Genomic DNA, 19,128 nt, shown 5'->3' with positions numbered 1-19,128 from the left:
GGAAGGGCGCCGAGACAGCTGAAGGCAATGCGCAACCTCCATAGAGCAACCCTGACCCAGTAAACGCAACCTTTCAAGTGCCAAACCCCCAGCTGGAGGCGGCGCAGGGAGGCAATCCCGAGAAGAGCAGCCCGCAGAGGGGGGGACACAAGGGAAACCTCCAATGAGGGCAAACAGAAAAGGTCAGGAGAAGGGGAAACCAAGACCGACGAGACCACTCCGGCACCACCAGGAGAACCTCCGCTCGATCCAACTGAATCTTCCGGAGGACCCGCGGAATTAAGGCAAAGGGTGGGAAGGCAAACCGCAGGCCCGACGACTATGGAATCGAAAAGGCATCGGTGGCCCACGCCAACCAAGAGGGAACTATGCTGCAAAACAGAGGCAGAAGGGCAAAAGCCACCGATGCAAAAAGATCCAGCCAAGGACGGCGGAAACGGAGGACAATCTGATCAAACAGAACTGGGGACAGACACAGGGACACCGATGAGGGGAACACCCTGCTCAAAGAATCCGCAGGCCCATTCTCCGTCCCCGGAAGATAGACCGCCGTCAGAGACAGGAGATTCAACTCGGCCCAAAGCCCGACCTTCCGGGAGAGGAGAAACAGAGACCGACACATGCCCCCTTGGTGATTTACATAAGCACGAACCACCTGGTTGACTGTCTGCACCAAGACCGCCCGACCCCGAAGGAGAGGAGCGAACCACTGCAGAGCCAACCAAACCACCCTCAACTCTTTCCAGTTCGAGGACTGGAGTGACTCGAAACGGGACCACCAACCCTGAGTCTTGGAGGCACCCAGCACAGCACCCCAACCCAAGGCACTGGCATCCGTGGACATCACAACCACAGACCGAGGCGGGAGGAGATCGAACCCCTTTGAAAGAGACTGAGGGGACAACGACCACTGGAGATCCGCCCGAATCCCCGGAGTGACAGGTATCAGAGTCTCATAGTCCAGGGAGGCAGGATCCCAGGGAGGCAGGATCCCAGGGAGGCAGGATCCCAGTGCGACAGGACATGATGCAACAGGGGATATAGATGTAGTCTGGCCCAAGGAAGGATATGCAAAGTGGACGCCATTTCCCCCTGACTCCGCAACCAGAGACGGGCCGACACCCGGAACTGGGACAGAAGCCAAGAAAGGTGATGAAACAAAGTCAATTGGCACTCCTGGGACAGGAACACCCTGCCCAGGTCCATGCGGAAGAGAGCCCCCAGGAACTTCAGGGACAGGGAGGGCACCAGGGAGGACTTCCGGTGGTTGATGAGGAACCCAAAGGAACCCAGGATAAGACACACCTGGTCCACATCCGACAGGGCCTGAGAAAAAGAAGGAGAGACAATCAACCAGTCATCCAGATAGGGTAACACCTGTAGCCCCCTGGAATGAAGAATACCCACCAGAGGGGCCAAGAGCCTGGTGAAAGCCCTGGGCACCAAGGAAAGGCTGAATGGGAGCACCCGGAACTGGTAGTGAAGGTCCCCCACAGCAAACCGGAGAAACCGCTGTTCCGCCGGATGGGCAGGGACATGCAGATATGCATCCATCAGGTCCAGGGACGCCAGGAAGCACCAGAAGTGAAGTAGTGTGGCTCACTGGTTAGAGGCGGCAGACCCGAGAGCAGAGGACGGCCCGGGACCAGGGTTCGATTCCCAGCGCGGCAGGTTTCTGGACCAGGGTCAGCGGACTCGATAATTCTCTCGCCTCGGTGCCCACTCTGATCAGCGATCACACTCGGCAACTCTGGGCATTAGCTTGCCTCATCTTCACTAACGGCCCCACCAGACCGCCGGGGATGCCTGGTCTCACCCTGGAGATACCCATTAAGGGACCATCTCTCAGGGAAGCCAGGAAGGGTTTCGCAGCGGTCGAAGCGCCTTGGGACCCTACGGGTAAGTAGTGCGCTATATAAATGCCAATACAGAGGCAGGATGGACTGCAGAGTCACCATCTTGAATGGCCGATGGACAAAGAAGTGATTGACCCACTTCAGATCCAAAACAGGACGAAGATCCAAAGTATCCTTCTTGGAGACCAGAAAGAGGATCCAATAGCAACCCCTGCCCCTTTCCATAGGAGGAACCTCCACAATAGCCTTCTTTAGCAAAAGGAGCCGCACACCGGCCAGCAACGCCTCCCTTTGCAGAGGAAGACGGGGCAGGGGAGTCAGAACGAAAACCAGAGGAGGAGGAGAGGAAAACTATCCGGTAACCTCCCGACACAGTCTGAACTGCCCATGCATCCGGAACCGACAACTGCTGGGAAAGGAAGGATTGGAGGCGACAACCAACCTGCAAAGGCAGACAGTCATTGGGAAGAGGAGGAAGCGGTGGCAGCAACACTGGCAGGGGCCCGGGACTTGGCAACACCAGGGGCCCCCGGCCACGACCCCTGCCACGAAAGGGCTGTGAAGCGCCACGAGCAGGAGGCCCAAAAGCACAATGGTAGCCAAAACCTCGCCCCCTAGAAGGAGGGCGGACCGGAGCCACAAGCTTGCGGTTCTCTGCCAACTGCTTGACCATCCCCTACAGCTGATGACCAAACACCTTGGAACCCCCAAAGGGCAGCTTAAGGAGGACCGACTTCTGGGAAGAATCAACCTTCCAGGAACGCATCCAGATATGACGTCATGCAGCGATGGAAGCACCAGAAGCAGCCGCCGCCGCCCCCAAATTGTCAAAGGAAATATCCGACAAGTACCGCACCTGCAACGCCATCATAGACAAAAGCGGTGTGGCATCCTCGCCGTCCTGCAACAGAAGGGCCAGGGACTGAAAATCCTTGAGGAGGGACTGGACCATGTAGTTAGAATAGGCAGTCGCCCGCACAGAAAAATTAGAAGCAGCATAAGAACGCTTCACTGCCCCCTCAACACGCTTATCCACAGCGTCCGCAGGAAGGGCGTCATTCGAGAGGACCAAACACTGAGATGAAAGACCAGCCATCAAATTGTCGATCTTCACAGCCTGAGGAAATTCATCAGAAAAACCTTCCAGAGGGGAACGCCTGGACAAAAAACTAGGGAAGGCGGACTTATCCACCTCCTTCCACTTGTGAGCCAGCACATTGCGCACAGCCCCATGCACAGGAAAAGAGTCAGCAGCAGGCTGGACATACTGCGTAAAGAAATCATCCTCCAAAACATCAGCAACGGTAGGAGAAAATTCCAAACTGTCCCGGACATGGGAGAATAGTTCCGCGAGCTCAGCACCCTGAACAAAGCGCCCATGAACACCCTCATCAGGAACAGCCTGCGGATCCACCGAACCACAAGGCACCTTGGGAGGAGGGCAAGCAGCGTCCCTAGCCAGGAAAGCAGCAGCCACCGCCTCATGAACCATCAGGTGCAGGGCATCAAGAGGAGCAGCAGAGGAAGAGGACTCAGAAACCATGTTCAGAAAACCAGCAATGTCCCAAGCACCAAACACAGGCAAAAATCAAGGACAAAAACCAGAACACAAGGACCCCATTTAAAGCAGCCACGAAGTCCCGAGAACCCAAGCTCCCATGGGACCAGGGAAAGGGGGCAGGCATAAAAGCACAGCCGGCCGCCAGAAATCGCCCCCATGAAACAGGGAATTTACCCCGAGCTCAGCTAGGCAGCAAGGCGACCGCCGGCAGAAAAAAAAGAACAGGATGTTTCTTTCAGGCACTTCCCCCTTAATTGTCACGTGATAGTGACGCCATATTGGGGGAAGTGCAAAAGCTCTGCTAGGTCATAGGTTTCTGTGGAGCAGACTAGCTGCTCACTGTGAAGGAATGGGACGGGGAGACTGGACGAGGAGGTAATGGCCCCATGTAAACCATGCCAGAAACCCTGGAGTCACTCTATCAAGTTATCTGTTGGTGTAGTGCTCAAGCCAAAGTTTTGAAGAGGAGGGAACATTGCATTATCGCACCAGAGATGTGGTGGGTCCTCAATGAATGTGCTTGTTCGAAACACCAGCCTAAAGAAAGTGATTCTTATTTAATGCTTTCAAAATCTTGTTGAGATATATTATATATATATATATATATATATTTTATTACCGCTCTCCACACACCAAATGCGCGGCACTCCCAGGCGGGTGCTGAAGAGCGAGGGTGCACTCGCTAATCAATTAACGCTCCCAAACTCCAAGGTAGACAGTTATCCACAGGAATAAAGCACTCGCGGGGGCCGTTTGAATCGATTTATTGTGAGTCAAACACAGCAACCAGCAAACAGACGCGTTTCAGTCGTAACCTTCTTCGATGTTTACCGAAACGTCACACAGAACATCAATATAACCAGTGTGCTTGGAAATAAACAAAGGACAATCAAAGAACTCCAATAGAGTAAAAAGCATGAGCGCCATATTGACATGCCTAATTCATCTCACTACTGATTGTGGATGATACACGTGTACTTAATAAATAAAAAGCAACACAAGTCAAGAAAGTGTCAATCATAACACAAATAACTGATAAAGCCCACGGATGGGCATAACCACTCTGAACCCATGGTCCAACATTCCCAAAAGCACAAACCTGGCACAAGAACATTCATAGAAGCAGTTCACAATTCACATGATATATATAAAAAGTGTAATTAAACAAGATTCTTGGTTCATTATTCATAATCCAGGGAAGGAAATAAATCAATCAAAAAAAGGGGATATTATAAAATAGAAAATCCAGTCACATGGTACTCATGATACAGTTCATATGCAGTGTGGAAAAGCATTGAAAGTAGTGGCAAGGGCATAGCAAAGAGAATCTTCATCGTGTCCAGGGCATGCTACACAGACAGACATTATTCACCTAAATGGACTGCAAGTTCTTCATGCATGTTCAACCCCCCAGGCATCTTTGTTTGCAGGTCGATGATGTATCGTGACTCCAGTCTACGGAGCCTTGTGAGTCTGTCCCCCCCTCTGGGATTGTTGGGGACATAATCCAGGCCAAAATAGCCTTGAAGATCCCTGTTGCAGTGATGTACTTGGTCAAAATGACGTGCAACAGGATATGTCTCGTCTGATTTTGCAATGGCTCTCATATGTTCCAAAATCCTTATTTTCATGGGGTGAACAGTGCTCCCTACATATCGGAGCCCGCAGGGACAGTAGAGGCAATAGACACTGTAGGGTGTGGTGCACGTGAGAAACTTGTTAATTTTTCTCCGGAGGGCCACCCCTGGAATGTCATAGGTTAAAACCCTCTTACTAAATTTGCAGGCCTTACATTTCCCGCATGGGAAGAAACCTTGCATTGCGCCAAAAGGGGATTTGGGAATGTCTGTCTGATGACTCTGGACCAACTCATTTTTTATGGACCTTGCTTTGTATCATCCACAATCAGTAGTGTGATGAATTAGGCATGTCAATATGGCGCTCATGCTTTTTACTCTATTGGAGTTCTTTGATTGTCCTTTGTTTATTTCCAAGCACACTGGTTATATTGATGTTCTGTGTGACATTTCGGTAAACATAGAAGAAGGTTACGACCGAAACACGTCTGTTTGCTGGTTGCTGTGTTTGACTCACAATAAATCGATTCAAACGGCCGCCGCAAGTGCTTTATTCCTGTGGATAACTGTCTACCTTGGAGTTTGGGAGCGTTAAAAAATATATATGTATATATAGACAATGTTCCTGTTCGCCAATGCATGGCGAGAGAAAACCAGGTGAAGACCTCGAAATCACCTCCAACGCCCGCAGCAATCAGGACACGGTAAGCAGTTGTCAAGTGAAAAGCAGAGTGAGAATTTATTCACAAGGAAAATAAAGACTTAATGTCAATCCATGATGCGTTTCGCTCCACAAGGGAGCTTGGTATGTATATACATATATAAATATAATACCTACTGGCAGTCGCCAGTAGGTAGTTATAGTTAGGACCTATTATCCATAGGAAAAACGTTTTTTCTTTTCCCAATAACTTTGGCACCGGTTGACGAATCTTCGCGAAATGTTCAAAACTCGTGGGGGCCTCAGCCGGTCAGCTCCTATCTTGAAAGTTTTGGGGTGATTCGGCAAGTGGGGGCCAAGAGAAAAGGGGAGGTCCCAAAAAGTGTTTTCTCCATGTTATGTCCCATAGTTTGGCAAAAAGTTATCCCTTGTCTGAGAAATAACTCATTGGTGTAAATCCGTTCAGTAGTTGCTGGAAAAAATCAAAAAATAAAAATATCAATATATAGAGGCGCATTGGATCTGCACACCATCCCAATTACGAGCTTCATGTTAATTGGCTGTCAACACTCCAAACCAAGAAGTGTTGGCAGCCATCATGTGCCTCTATAGAATCGAGGCAAAAGAAAACACAAAAACTAAGGCTAAAATCAAGAAAAGGGGACAGGGTAGAAACACCCTGACCCCCTAGGCCTCCTCAGGGCCAAAAAAAGATTTTTTTTTAAAACAATCGCAAGATGTGCGCTGGGTGCGCCGATCTGGCAGTGAAAATAAAAAAAGACTTAGTCTGAGTTTGTTTAATTTAAGCCCCCGGGTGGGCCAGGGCAGTAAAAAAAATGTGTGGGGGGCCCCAATCCCCACACACTGCCCCAGGGGACCGCCACCCCCAGAGCTTTGCAACAATATTTGCTGGGGGCATATGGCCCTCCCCGCAGGCTTTTTTTTCTAAATGTGTAGGGGGGCCTTGGAGGCCCACCAAGCCCCGGGGACCACCACCCCCGGGGCTTTGTCAATGATGGGATGGGGACCGCGTGGCCCCCTCCTGGAACCTGTGATAGCCCTGGGGACCGCAACCCCCAGGCCTGGCTCCAGCAGTGTCCCAGGGTGCCCACCCCGGGACACTGCTGTGTGCTATGGCAGGGTGGGAGCGGTGCGGCTCCCACCCTGTCTTAGCAAACTCTGGTTGGGTTTTTGGAAAAGAGAGTAGGGGAACCTGTTCTCTCTTCCAAAAACCAAAGCAGATTGCATCTTAGCAGCTCCCCGTGTGGAAAAGCAATGCCGGCTCCCGCAGGAGGTGGGGAGCCGCTGGACTGTGGGGGAATTGGGGACCCCCCATGGTTCATAACGCAGTGGCCAGGCATCCAGGGGATGGGCCATAAATTGCCTGAGGGGGGCCGTGCAGCCCCCCTCCAAATAATAAAAAAAAATAGAAACAATGGCCTTGCCCCGGGGGATGAGGTCCTCAGGGCCAAATATGGCCTTGGGAGGGGGGCCACACAGCCCCCTTACATTTTCTGGAAAAAAAATTAAAAAGTGGTCCGGCCCTGAGGAATGGGGTCTCCAGGGCCCATAAAATAAAAAGGAAGGTGGGCCACACAGCCCCCCTTCTTAAAAAAGAAAAAAAATACATGCGATCGTGCCGGAGGCCCGCCCCCTCCCAGCAGCACTCTGCAAACGCGCCCCTGGCACGTTGTAAGATGGGGAAGTAATTCCCCTTCAATACTGGGGGTCCCTGGGGGCCAACTAGCCCACCAGGTATCTCCAGTATACACCGAGGAGCGGTGTTGCAGAGAGGTGGTCCAGGCCATGCCCCTTTTTACCTCTCTACAATGGAGCTCTGTGACCCTTACTTGAGGTACCTGGTGGGCTAGTTGGACCCCAGGGACCCTCAGGATTCAAGGGGACGTAATCCTCTAACTTAAAACTCGCCACAGGGCGCGTCTGCACAGTGGTAAAGGGAGGGAGCGGGCCTGAGGTGACATGTGTGCAAACACGCCCTGTGTGTGTTTTAAGTTGGGGAATTAATTCCCCTTCAGTCCTGAGGGCCCCTGAGGCCAACTAGCCCACCAGGTACTCCAGTAACTGCCATAGGCCTGCGTTGCAGAGAGGTCTAGGCCACGCACCTTTTTACACCTCTCAGACTTAATCTCCCAACTTAAAATGTGCCACTGGGTGTGTTTGCACAGTGGTGAAGGGAGGGGGCGGGCCTTTCTGCACCTCTGCCTTAGAAGTAGTTTAAACCCCCCTGCCCTAATATATACTAGGGCCTTACAGAGGAGGTCATGCTAATCACAGGGTTACCCTAACGCATAGTGTTCCCTAGTGTATGTAGGTGTTTTAACTGTATTCTAAGTGTCTTTTAGCATAGCACTGGCTCTAGGCCTGGTCAGTCAGAGTCAGTTACTACCAGTACCGATCTGAAAAAGTTAAGGGCACGGGATGATTTTGCAACAAGGCCTCTTTCTGCTCCTCTGTTTGTTCTTTCTGCACGTCTTACTTCTTCCTGCCCTTTTCTTCGTCGTTGAGGACTTCTGTTGCTTCTTTCTGCATTTCTTTTGCTTCTTTCTGTTTCTAAATGCTAATTTCTAACTAGAACATGCCTGAAACCTATGGTTTTTTCAGTGAATATATATATATATATATATGTATCTGTATGTATGTATGTATGTATGTTATGTATGTATGTATATGGTTCACCAGGTTGGTGAAACCCTTTCATGGTTAAAATTTCCTTTCTTGATGCCGTTTTGTTTTTGACTGTTAAGAGCCTGCTCTCCCCTTTACCACATATTCTTTATATAACTTTTGTTTTAAGTGGTGGTTTGGCCGACTCCCCTCACCCCCAAATCCATTCATGCTCTTCAATGCCCCTTGTACTGCTCCCTCCTCCTGCTTTACACCTGACTTTTGCTTTAGCAAACCCCTCCATCCTCTACCCCATCCAAAATCTGCATTTTATGAATGGGCCAACATAGCAGGAAATGTGCTGATCTAATGCCCAGCTTTTTCACAGCAGCAGAAGCCAATTGCACCAAAAGCAAAAAAATACACTTCGATTTCAAATTCCTCCTGAAAAGATCAATAGGGACAGGCAAACATTGTTTTGGCATTTGGATGTAAAACCCGCTAAAGGCAGTATACCAAATTTTATGAATAAACTTTAGTGGTGACAGACAAACTCCCAACCAAGTTCTTATCTAGCCCCACACTTACTAAATTAAATAATGTTACATATCAAGAAGTCTGATTTCTGTGTCAAATCTTGCCATTCGACGAACAAATGAGTTACCTTTGGTAATGCTTTTTAGGTCGAGCGACCTATCTCAATGCGCACATGCGCATTGAGAGCGGGAGCTTGATATAAAGGGGCTTAAACAGATGTTTAACTAGCTGGCGATTTGGTGCTGTGCCCGTGAAATGCTCGTGCACAGCATCAAATCGCAGCCATCTGCCATCTGTTCCCCAGCAGCTCCGCCCCACAAGCTTCCCCCAGCGTGCGCTCTGGCTCAGTCGAGCCGCACTCCTCCCACACCTCTCACACACAAGTGAAGCTTCACTTCAAAGGCCCCCGCATTTACATTTCACTCGTCTTTTGTATTCTCTCACTCGCACGCTCAAACACACACACATTTACTCTTAGCCTCCGTGGCACTCTCGTTCTCCCTTTTGCATGCACATTTTTTGCTCTCAGCTTTCATTACTCTCTCTGCTGTTCCCCTTCTTTTACTCTTTTTCTTTCAGTCACTCTTTCCGCAGCCTATCTGTCTTCATGGCTGTCTTCAACCCTGAAAATGTCCATGAAGTATAAAACATCTTAATGTAAATTGTCCGGCAAATTCCCACGCTTAAAATGTCTCTGTAAAGAGCAACAATTTGAAAGTAAAAACCTGAAAAGAGCATTTTTTCTAGGCGAGTTTTGCAAATGTTTGAACAGTAGCAAAAACATCTGCAGCTAAACCCTGCGTGTAATACGTTTGCTGTGTGGGGAGTGCACATTTTTTTTTAACACCACCAACAACGTTTTGAGTAGTTATTTGGCTACCCCTAGTTCGTGGACTTTTCTGCTTTAACTGCATTTGCACCCTAGCATAGTTTAGTTTTTCCAGCGCATTGCCTATATTTCCCACGGATGGTGTTAGTTGGTGCTGAAAATTGTCCAGTTTTCTTACATCTTTAAAACTGTTTAGAATGCTGTTGGCCTGTATTTTTGGCCTCACAACGAACAACTCAGAAATGTGAAAGTCCCAACTTTCACCTGAAGAACTCACATGGTGGTTTTGTCTACCTAAATCCTATTAATTGCAGTGCTTGCATCAATTGTGGCAACTTCGTGAGATAGAAAGTTTGCACACCCCTAGTTGTGTCCTGGCGGCTGTCGAATCAGCTAGCACCAAAGACTAGCTTACATTTTTGGGGGTTTCAAATGTTTACCATAGTTAAATGTACTAGGCGGATTTTTGCATAAGGGTGGAAATACTTACAAATGTACATTTCTCCAGTGGTCGAACACTTCAGTTTTCACATGAAATGTGTTCTGAATAAATTAAATGTATGAACTCAAAACTTTTTCCCTGAGATGCTAAGTCTCATTGCCCAACCTTTTAAGGGCCTAACTTTGAGTTGGGGGAAATGTGTGACTACACCAGGTGGCTGAAATTAATGATTCCTGCCAGTGCCTCAGCACATATTTCTTCATATTAACAGTTAAAACCCACAGATGGATGGCTGCACAAAACGGGCTTCTGCAGCAATCGGTGCAAATGTGTTTGCATTGCTCATTCTGTGCAGATTTTGGTGCAAGCATTGCAGTGCACGAGTGCCATGGTACTATGTTGGTTGTTCAAGGGTAGATGGGTTCAGATCTTCGTTTCGGTCTGCCCTTTAGTTTTCACAACAAAGCAAAGACAACCCTGAAAATGTCCATGAAGTATTAAACATCTTAATGTAAATTGTCCGGCAAATTCCCACTGAACACCACCACATCCACCATCACCACCGCATCCACCACCACCGCATCCACCACATCCACATCCACCATCACCTCCACATCCACCATGACATCCACCGCCCCATCCACCACCACCACCGCATCCACCACCACCACTGCATCCACCTCCACATCCACCATCACCTCCACATCCACCATGACATCCACCGCCACATCCACCACACCCACCACCACCACATCCACCACACCCACCACCACCACATCCACCACACCCACATCCACCACACCCACACCCACCACCACATCCACCATCACATCCACCATCACCTCCACATCCACCATGACATCCACCACATGCACCACCACATCCACCACCGCATCCACCACCACCACCGCATCCACCACCGCATCCACCATCACCTCCACATCCACCATGACATCCACCACCACATCCACCACATGCACCACCACATCCACCACCACCACCACCGCATCCACCACCACCACTGCATCCACCACCACATCCACCACATCCTCCATCACCTCCACATCCACCATGACATCCACCGCCACATCCACCACCACCACATCTACCACATGCACCACCACCGCATCCACCACCGCATCCACCACACCCACCACCACCACATCCACCACCAGGTGCAAATGCAATGTTCTTGGATTTTCGTCACAATAAAATACACTGAACATAATCTTCACAAAATTAAATTACAAACGTTTAAGCTATTGCCATTTATAAATTACAATAAATTTTATTTAAGTATTAATTATTTACAAAATTAAAAGCCATTGTTATTTGCAATATCAATACATCTAAGTCACGTAAAGACAACACACATTGCATTACAAATGCTATAGGTGTCACATTTGCGAAAGTTAAAACTATTGACATTGTAACTGACAAAGCTATTACTTTTGCTATTTTCGAAACCAACACATAAATAAAAAAAGTGTCATTTACAATACCAATTGCTCAAACTTTCCTAATGCGAGACCTATTGCATTTCCAATGCTTGTTCTGGTAAAGACTCTTATCTAACCACACAATCCTTACCTTTTGGATATTTTCCAAGCATCAGGCTGGATCTGGAAACTTCCAAGCAGTACCTCTGTGTGTCGGTAGGGGGGGGAACTATGCTGCTCCACCCTGACCGTTTCACTGACATGTGGGCCCATATATGCACCGCTTCCATCGCTAACGTCTGTTGCTCTTGATGCTGCCCAGGCCCCCAGGGGTGGGGTGCAAAACATTGATAAGGTGATGTTTTGACTGATGTGGAACGGCATCTCAAGTTATGTGCTTTTAAAAAGGTTTACAACATTTGTATCTTGCCTCTGCCTTTGTCATGCCACAGTGGGTCCTTACCTTGGTACTCAGGTTTCTCCTCTTGAGTCACTTCACAGCTTTTCCTTATTGCTTCTCAATCTGTGTTCCTTGTACCCCATAACATCTGCACAGCCTGTGAGTGAGCTTCAAGCTCTTTGTGTCAACCCGCTTTACACCACCTTCTTCTCTGACAAGCAGGTTTTGCAGATAAGGGCATTCGTGTTGCCTAAAGTTGGAATACTGTTCCTTGTTGTTGAAAATATCACCTTAGCGGCGTTCCATGCTCCATCGCACCTGTCTAATAAGGAGGAGAGACTTCATTACTTGGACCCCAAAAGAGCGCTGAGCTTTTACATAGATCATAACAAAGAACACTGGGTGGATGAAGGCGCATCCGGAAACCATAAAATGGCCAAAAGAGTCCAAAGGAATGCTTTAACTTTGCCCAGAGCAAGTCCTTGACAGGCTAGGGACAAAACAAACAACACAACCTCAGATAACTGTGCCTGGAAGGGGCCTATCTGCTACGTTTCACACCAAGCCACATATTTGTGGCAACAATGGGCGTATACTGTTTACATCTAGGGACGCCTGACTGCCAAAACGACATCTACCACCTCTGCAGGAAAGTTGAAGATATTCAGCTATAGCTGCTCAATCTCCAAGCATGGAGGTAGGGATTGGGAAGGCCAGAGTGCTGAACCTTTCCCTGCTGCTGCGATTACAGGTCCTCCCCGAGGGGCAGCCTGATTGGAGGACAGATGCTCAATCCCAGCAGCTCTGGATACCACACTTTACATGCCCAGTCCAAGCCCACAAGGATAACTTGCGCCCAGTTGGTCCTGATCTTTTTCAGAACACAGGAGAAGAGGTATCAGTAGGAAGGCATGCAGGAGTTCCAAGGTCTACTCTAGGTGGAACACCTCTCGTAGCGACAGATGACTTGGAAACTCCATCACGCAGAAGAGCTGACATTGAGCGTGCTGTGTGGTGCCAAATGGATTAAGCCATAGGTCTCCCCATTTGTGGAAGACACATTGTGTCACCTTATGAAGTAACTGCAACTTGCGCTCGACTAAGCATCAATGGCTGAGTGCCTCCACCCTGACATTCAAAGACTCTTACTATGGAGCCCAAAACAATTTGATCAATATAAACACCCTCCCGTCGGTTTAATGAGAAAAGAATCTTTTTGTTTAAAAGAATTCTTACCCACCGGGGGTAGCCCAATGAAGGGGTCTGTCTGAGAAGGAGTCAGATGTGACTTCAGCATATGATAGTGAAACTTTAATATGACAGGAGGTTCGCCCTAATCTGGAGGTGGTTGATGGCAGCCTGGGGCATGCCTGCCTATAAGATCCAGTTTTTGAGGTAGGGGAAGAATGGAGCCTCTGACCTCAAAAGTGTGCTGCTACCACCACTTTTGTGAACATTTGAGGGGTGCTGGTGAGACCAAAGGGGAGCAAACTGAACTGAAAATGCTCCTGTCACACCTTCAACCACAGATAGCGTTGATGGACCTGCAGGACCGGTATATGGAAATAGGTGTCCTGCAGATCCACTGCCACCATCTTGTCTCTTAGGTCCAGACTTGAGCCAGTGTGAGCATCTTGAATGTTTCCTTCCAGATGAAGGCGTTGAGAGGGTAGAGGTCTATGATAGGAAGAAGGCCTCCATCCTTCTTTGGCATCAGAAAGTAGCAGAAATAATTTGGCTTGCTTCTAAGGCAGGCACCCTCACAATAGCCCCTTTGGTCAAAATGGCTTACAATTTCGGCCATAAGACGGATACAGATGGTCCTCTGCCAATTGCTCTGGGGATGGTGGAATTGTGCGACGAAGCAGCAAGGAAGGCCAACGTGTACCCCTTCCAGACAATCTGCAGTGCACCCCTGTCTGATGTGATAGTATGCCAACCTGGAAAGAATATGAGGTTTTTACTTCAATAGGGGTGACTGTGCTCCACTAAGGGCATGTTTAAGGGGTGTGGCAGGGGGGCAGCCGACTTAGTGGCTCTTTGACCTGGACTATCCCAGAAACAGGAGCCGCTGCTGAGGAAACTGCTGGGCACATAAGCCTAGGAAGCATGTTGTTGCCATGCTCTTCTTCCACCGCTCTAGATCAAAATCTTCCTTTCCCACAAACAGAGGAGTCCTGTCAAAGGGCATGTCCATGAGGGACGACCAGACATCACTGGGAAAAGTGGATAACTGCAATCAAACGTGGTAGTGAATGGAAACACTGATTGCAATGGCCCACCTAATGGAATCAGTGGTGTACAAACAACAACAAATTGTGAACGTTGCCACATCACAACCTTCCTGTATGGCTTCAGTTAGAACAGGCCAGAGATCTTCTGGGATATGAGGGAGGACACGAGCCACTGAATTCCAAAGTGAGTGGTATTAGCAGCTTAGGAGGCAGCTGGCATTCACGGATCAAATGGTCAAGCTGGTGGATGAAAATAGCCTCTTCTCTAAGATTATCACACATTTGAACTCCCAATTAGGGGAGTAGTTGGAAAGGTATTTGAGCTCATCTGACTTGTGGATGCCCATACCGCCAAGCTTTCAGGGGAGGGGTGCTAAGAGAAAAATGCTGGGTCGCCCGGGGCAAGGCAGTTTCGTCTTGCAGTATTGCAATTGACAGGGGGTGCCAGAGCAGGGTGTGGCCCATACCCCTAGGAGGGTGTTTGTAAGTACCTCATTGAAGGGCAAGAGGGGCTCAGTAGATTTTTGCCCCGCTCGAGTACCTCCATCAAGGCATTGGTTTTGATCTCTGGGGTATGCTGCTGGAGGTCAAGAACTGCGGCAACCCTATGCATGACCTTTGCCTGGCTCAGGGGAAGTGTCAAGGCCACTGGCTTCTTGAAGGTCATGAGACCAGTTTTGTTCATGGTATGGTTACCCTTTTATATCGCCTGCAATGTGATCATTGTCCAATCATACCAAATAAACAATGCAACGTGTGTCCTGGTGGAGGAGGCAAGACAAGTGGGGGAGGAGGTGTTTCAACTGAAGTCAAGCGAGACCTTTGATGAGGTCATAACATTACTGACTCTGATTCAGAGAGAGCACAATGGGCTCCACGTCTTCTAGCGTCAGAGTCAACATCAATGTAGAGGCTACTGGAATTGGCTTGGAGCAGGAGGTGAAGTCATTGTAGGCTAAGTGGTTGATTCTGAGGGTCCAAACAACGCTGAGGATAAACCCGCTGGTGGTATCCTGGATAGGGGGCCTTATGGCTCCTTGGGGCCTATAGGCATGCCAGAGGCAGGAGGTAGGAATCAGAAGAGTCAAAGCATGGCCATGCAGAACTCTTCGATCTGCTCTGTGTTGCAGTAGGCCCTAGAAACTTTAGTTGTGCTGGGACAAGTTTCGGAATAGGCTCCAAGGTAGACATACTTCAGGAGCGAGATTGAGAGGCATTGCAAAGTTCTCTCAAGAGAATGTTAGTGGCAGGAAAGGGACAAGTTCTGCTTGGATTTTTTTATGTTTCTTCTTTGACTTACCGGAATACTTGAAATGTGACAACGACCGACCTCTGGAACGACTCCTGTGACTTATCGACTGGGAATGGTGAATCTTCACGATCTAGTTGCAAAACATGGATTAAAATGTCATGAACTCCTGGTTTGGTGTGTATTTCAAACCATCCCAGTTGATGCTTATCTAGGTGCTCTGAAACCCAGATTCTAAGCCAAAATGGAACCGGGTGAAAATTACATTTCTGATGGATACATTTAACAGCAGATTACTCACCTTAGAATATACCTCTACTGCCAGATTGGATCCGGAGAACTTTGAAGCATGTTGCTAAGTGTTGTTGTGGCAGCTCTGAATTAGCTCCCAGCCAGAAGGGAAGGAGCAGTGTCTCATATAAGTGGCACCCATGTTCTCTGATGTCAGTTTTTCTTTTCGCACCTTTAGACATGGAACAGGAGTTCTGCTTCCAAACTTGCCTGTGTCTGATGATTCCTAAAAATCTTTTGTACTGTGGGCTGGTGAATAATATCCCCACTGAAACTAACAGGCTTCAACTATGCCATGACTACATGGAGCAAATATTGGTCAAGGCCTTTCACAAGGTGTGCATGCAGTGCCTGGGCTCTAGACAGGACTCAAAGTTGTGTCATAAGCATGCATTAATGCACCTAAAGGCGATTAGAGACTAGGAGGCGAACTTGTATGTCCTCAAACACAAGAAGTTGCAGCCTTAATGTAGATCCTGCTTCTGCTCCATGTTGTGTGCCTGGTCTCAGTCATGATGACACTCCCATGACCTCTCCACTTCTGGCTCAGAGTTCTCTGGTAAGTCGAAGTACAAGCTCAAACATAAGACAGTGAAGCCAAACTCCATTTAATTCCTGCCACTTTGAGTCCAAAGAGAAAGTGCGAGAGCCTTAAGATGTAAGTCACACTCCATTGGGATCTCTGGCCACAGAATAGATTCCTCAGATGGTACCAACATGTCCTTAATTTACCATGCTGTCATCAACCCTGGAGCAGATTGAGGCTTTTCAAAGCAGCCATGCCTGAATCAAAGATGGCCCTCTTTTCGGACCACCACCTGTCGGATAGCTAGGATTGCTTCTTCTAAATTACCCGACATTCTGCGCACCAACTGTAAATTTGCACGGATTGCTTCTTGTAATTTAACCGAGATTCTGCATTGCTTTACTTGCTGCCCGTATCTGATTCGTGGCTCACCTTTTTCCTCATTTACTCAGTTTTTCCAGTGGCGACAGACGGGGGAACCAAAGCCAGAGTTTATGCGGGGGCTTGTTGCATCTCTCAGCTCAGTGATAGTAGCCCGATTGAGACCTGAGGTCGCAACACGAGTGCCGAGATATATATATATTTTCTACGGCAAGGTTTCCTTTGGCCTACAGTCCTGATGAGGCCCAAATAAACTGGGCTGAAACGTGTTGACCATATATAAAAAGAAGCCCTTTGTTATTTGAATTCATTGTATAAAGAGAAATTGTGGTAACACCGGCGTATAGTTGAATAGGGCGGAATGGTATATGCCCTAAAGGTGTTTACATAAGGGTTATCTTAAAAGTGAACTGCGAATTGTATATTGTTTTGTTTTCTAAAAATGTATTTCGCGGCGCCATTCTGAGGTTCTGTGACAATTATAAGTGGTGCTTTCGACTCGTACGAATATGGTTGAGTCTGGTATCTATGAACCGCAAATGACGAGTTTAGTAAGTGTGCGCAGTTTCGCTGTGCTAACTTAAACCGTTCGTTTGTTATGTGGGTTTTTCATCTGTACCCACGGGTTCCATCTTAGATACGGCATCCATTTTGTCTCTTGCCCTCAAGTAGCCAGCGAACGGACGCTGTCCGCTTCGCGACCCTGGGACTCCCAAGATATTTGCGGAAGACACATGTCCTTTGTAAGTGTCTTTATGACGAGGGGGTTGTTACTGTAAGGCAGATGGCGCCGCTCAAAGCTCATCTTGCCGCACGGACTTATTGTCTCAGCCGTGCATCTCATTAGGCACGTCCCTTTGATGCCTGTATCTCGTGTTTCCCGATACCTCCCCTTTTACACCCTTTCCGATCTCCCCACTGTCTTCGTCTTCCTCTGCACCTATCTTTGTTCCTATTTCGATCTGTTTTACTGTTGATTGGAATTCGCTAATGGTGGGAAGATGGGTTTTTACAGTTGGGAACCGCCAAATGTTTCCGCACTTATGTTCCAGACCTCATGTGTTTCAAAGTGACCAAAGCGACCCCTCTGGGGGATGATGGTGGGAACCGGGTTGTAAACTTTTGTGTCCCATGTTGTCCTATGGGTAAAAACTGTATAAAAGGAGCGATCCACAGAACCAATTTGAAGCAGTCTCCCCAAGTTGCACGTGTGTTGCTTGTCGTGACTTCTGTGTTCCCTGCAGTAAATAAACCTTGAATCTTTGACGCCGAAGGAAGTGTCCCGTGTCTCTGTGATTCGTACGCCGGAGCAGGTTACCCACGAAGGTTTCAGGTGTTGTGCCCTGGCACCGCTGGGTCTTAAAGAACCCAGTCCTTCAGTTGGCGCCCAACGTGGGGCTGCATCAGTGGTACCGGTCCAAGCCCGACGATCGTGAGGAACTTCGTGTGAAATCTCCGAGGGAAGGTGCACTCCGCTTCATCGATCCTGTTGTCGAAATAAGTGGCCCGAAGACTTTTCCCGCGAAGATTCCCGCCTCCGGACGGCTGCGACGGACTGCTGCCCTGACTGTAGACCTGTTTTGGCGCCTGGCGTAGACCTTGGTATAGCGAGACGATAGACGGGCCTTCCTGGTGATGCCATCGATCTTTGAGTTAAGTATTTGTGGGTCGCTCCCATAGTTCTTGGTTGTTGACACTTTAGCGAGTGTTTTTGTTGTTAACGCTGTGTGAGTGTTTTTGTCGGTGACACTTTGCTAGCGTTTTGTTGTTGTATTATTTGACGACTGCAGCCGCCAAAAACCGAGGGTTTTGTTCTTTGCTGGGACTTGGTAAATCCCGTAACCCTTGAAGTTTGTGAAACTCGGCTAGTGTGCAAGATGCCTGGTCATAGTACTTTGTTTAGTTGTTTCAGACCTTGCGGTACGGATTCCCGACTGGAGGACTCGTGTCCGATACCTCCGGTTGGAACTCCCACGTATGAACTATATAGTAAACATGGACTAGGTCCAATTACCTTTAATGATTATTGGATTAAATATACGAAGAAGGACGGCGACCTTCGTTGGCCACCTCATGGTAGCTTCGAGGCCCCGATCTTAGATAATTTAGAGATTAAATTGTTCGAAAGGAAATCAAGGCCGGCCATGTTTGATGCCTTTCGGTTGTGGCGCAAAGAAGCCCGACAGAAAGAAATCAGACAGAATAAACGTAATCAGCGAGATAATGTTGCTACCATAGTGAAGAAAGCAGAGCAGTTTCAGCATGATAAGGAGGTTAAGGATAAGGAAGTGTTTGATAGACTACAGCGTATGACCGTAGATAAATGTTATCCCGCTCTGCCTATGGAGTCGGAAAAGAAGGAAGAGCCAGTTGAGGATCCTTTAATGTCTTATCTCATGAAGTCGCCACCTCCGTACGTACAGGGTACCGCAGCTGCAGCTCCTGTGGTTCCTGCCGTACCTATTCTTCCACCTATTCCTCCTGTGCCTGTTCCTCAACCTGTACCTGCTCTTCCGACTG

General features: G+C 48.4%; 1 protein-coding gene across 1 annotated transcript in view; it reads right to left on the bottom strand.

The window, feature by feature from the left end:
* Nucleotides 1-4,221: 4,221 nt before the first annotated feature.
* The window catches only part of GNRH1 (gonadotropin releasing hormone 1), a 39,541-nt gene continuing 24,634 nt past the window's right edge, over nucleotides 4,222-19,128 (bottom strand). The window contains exon 3 of the mRNA XM_086942488.1: nucleotides 4,222-4,284. Coding sequence (XP_086798614.1) covers nucleotides 4,222-4,284 — 63 coding nt within the window. The remainder of the gene's footprint in view (nucleotides 4,285-19,128) is intronic.

Source organism: Lissotriton vulgaris, chromosome 11 (genome assembly GCF_964263255.1).
Source record: "Lissotriton vulgaris chromosome 11, aLisVul1.2, whole genome shotgun sequence".
Lineage (NCBI taxonomy): Eukaryota > Metazoa > Chordata > Amphibia > Caudata > Salamandridae > Lissotriton > Lissotriton vulgaris.
The sequence above is the reverse complement of the archived record's forward strand: the minus strand, read 5'-3'. Positions and strand labels throughout refer to the sequence as shown.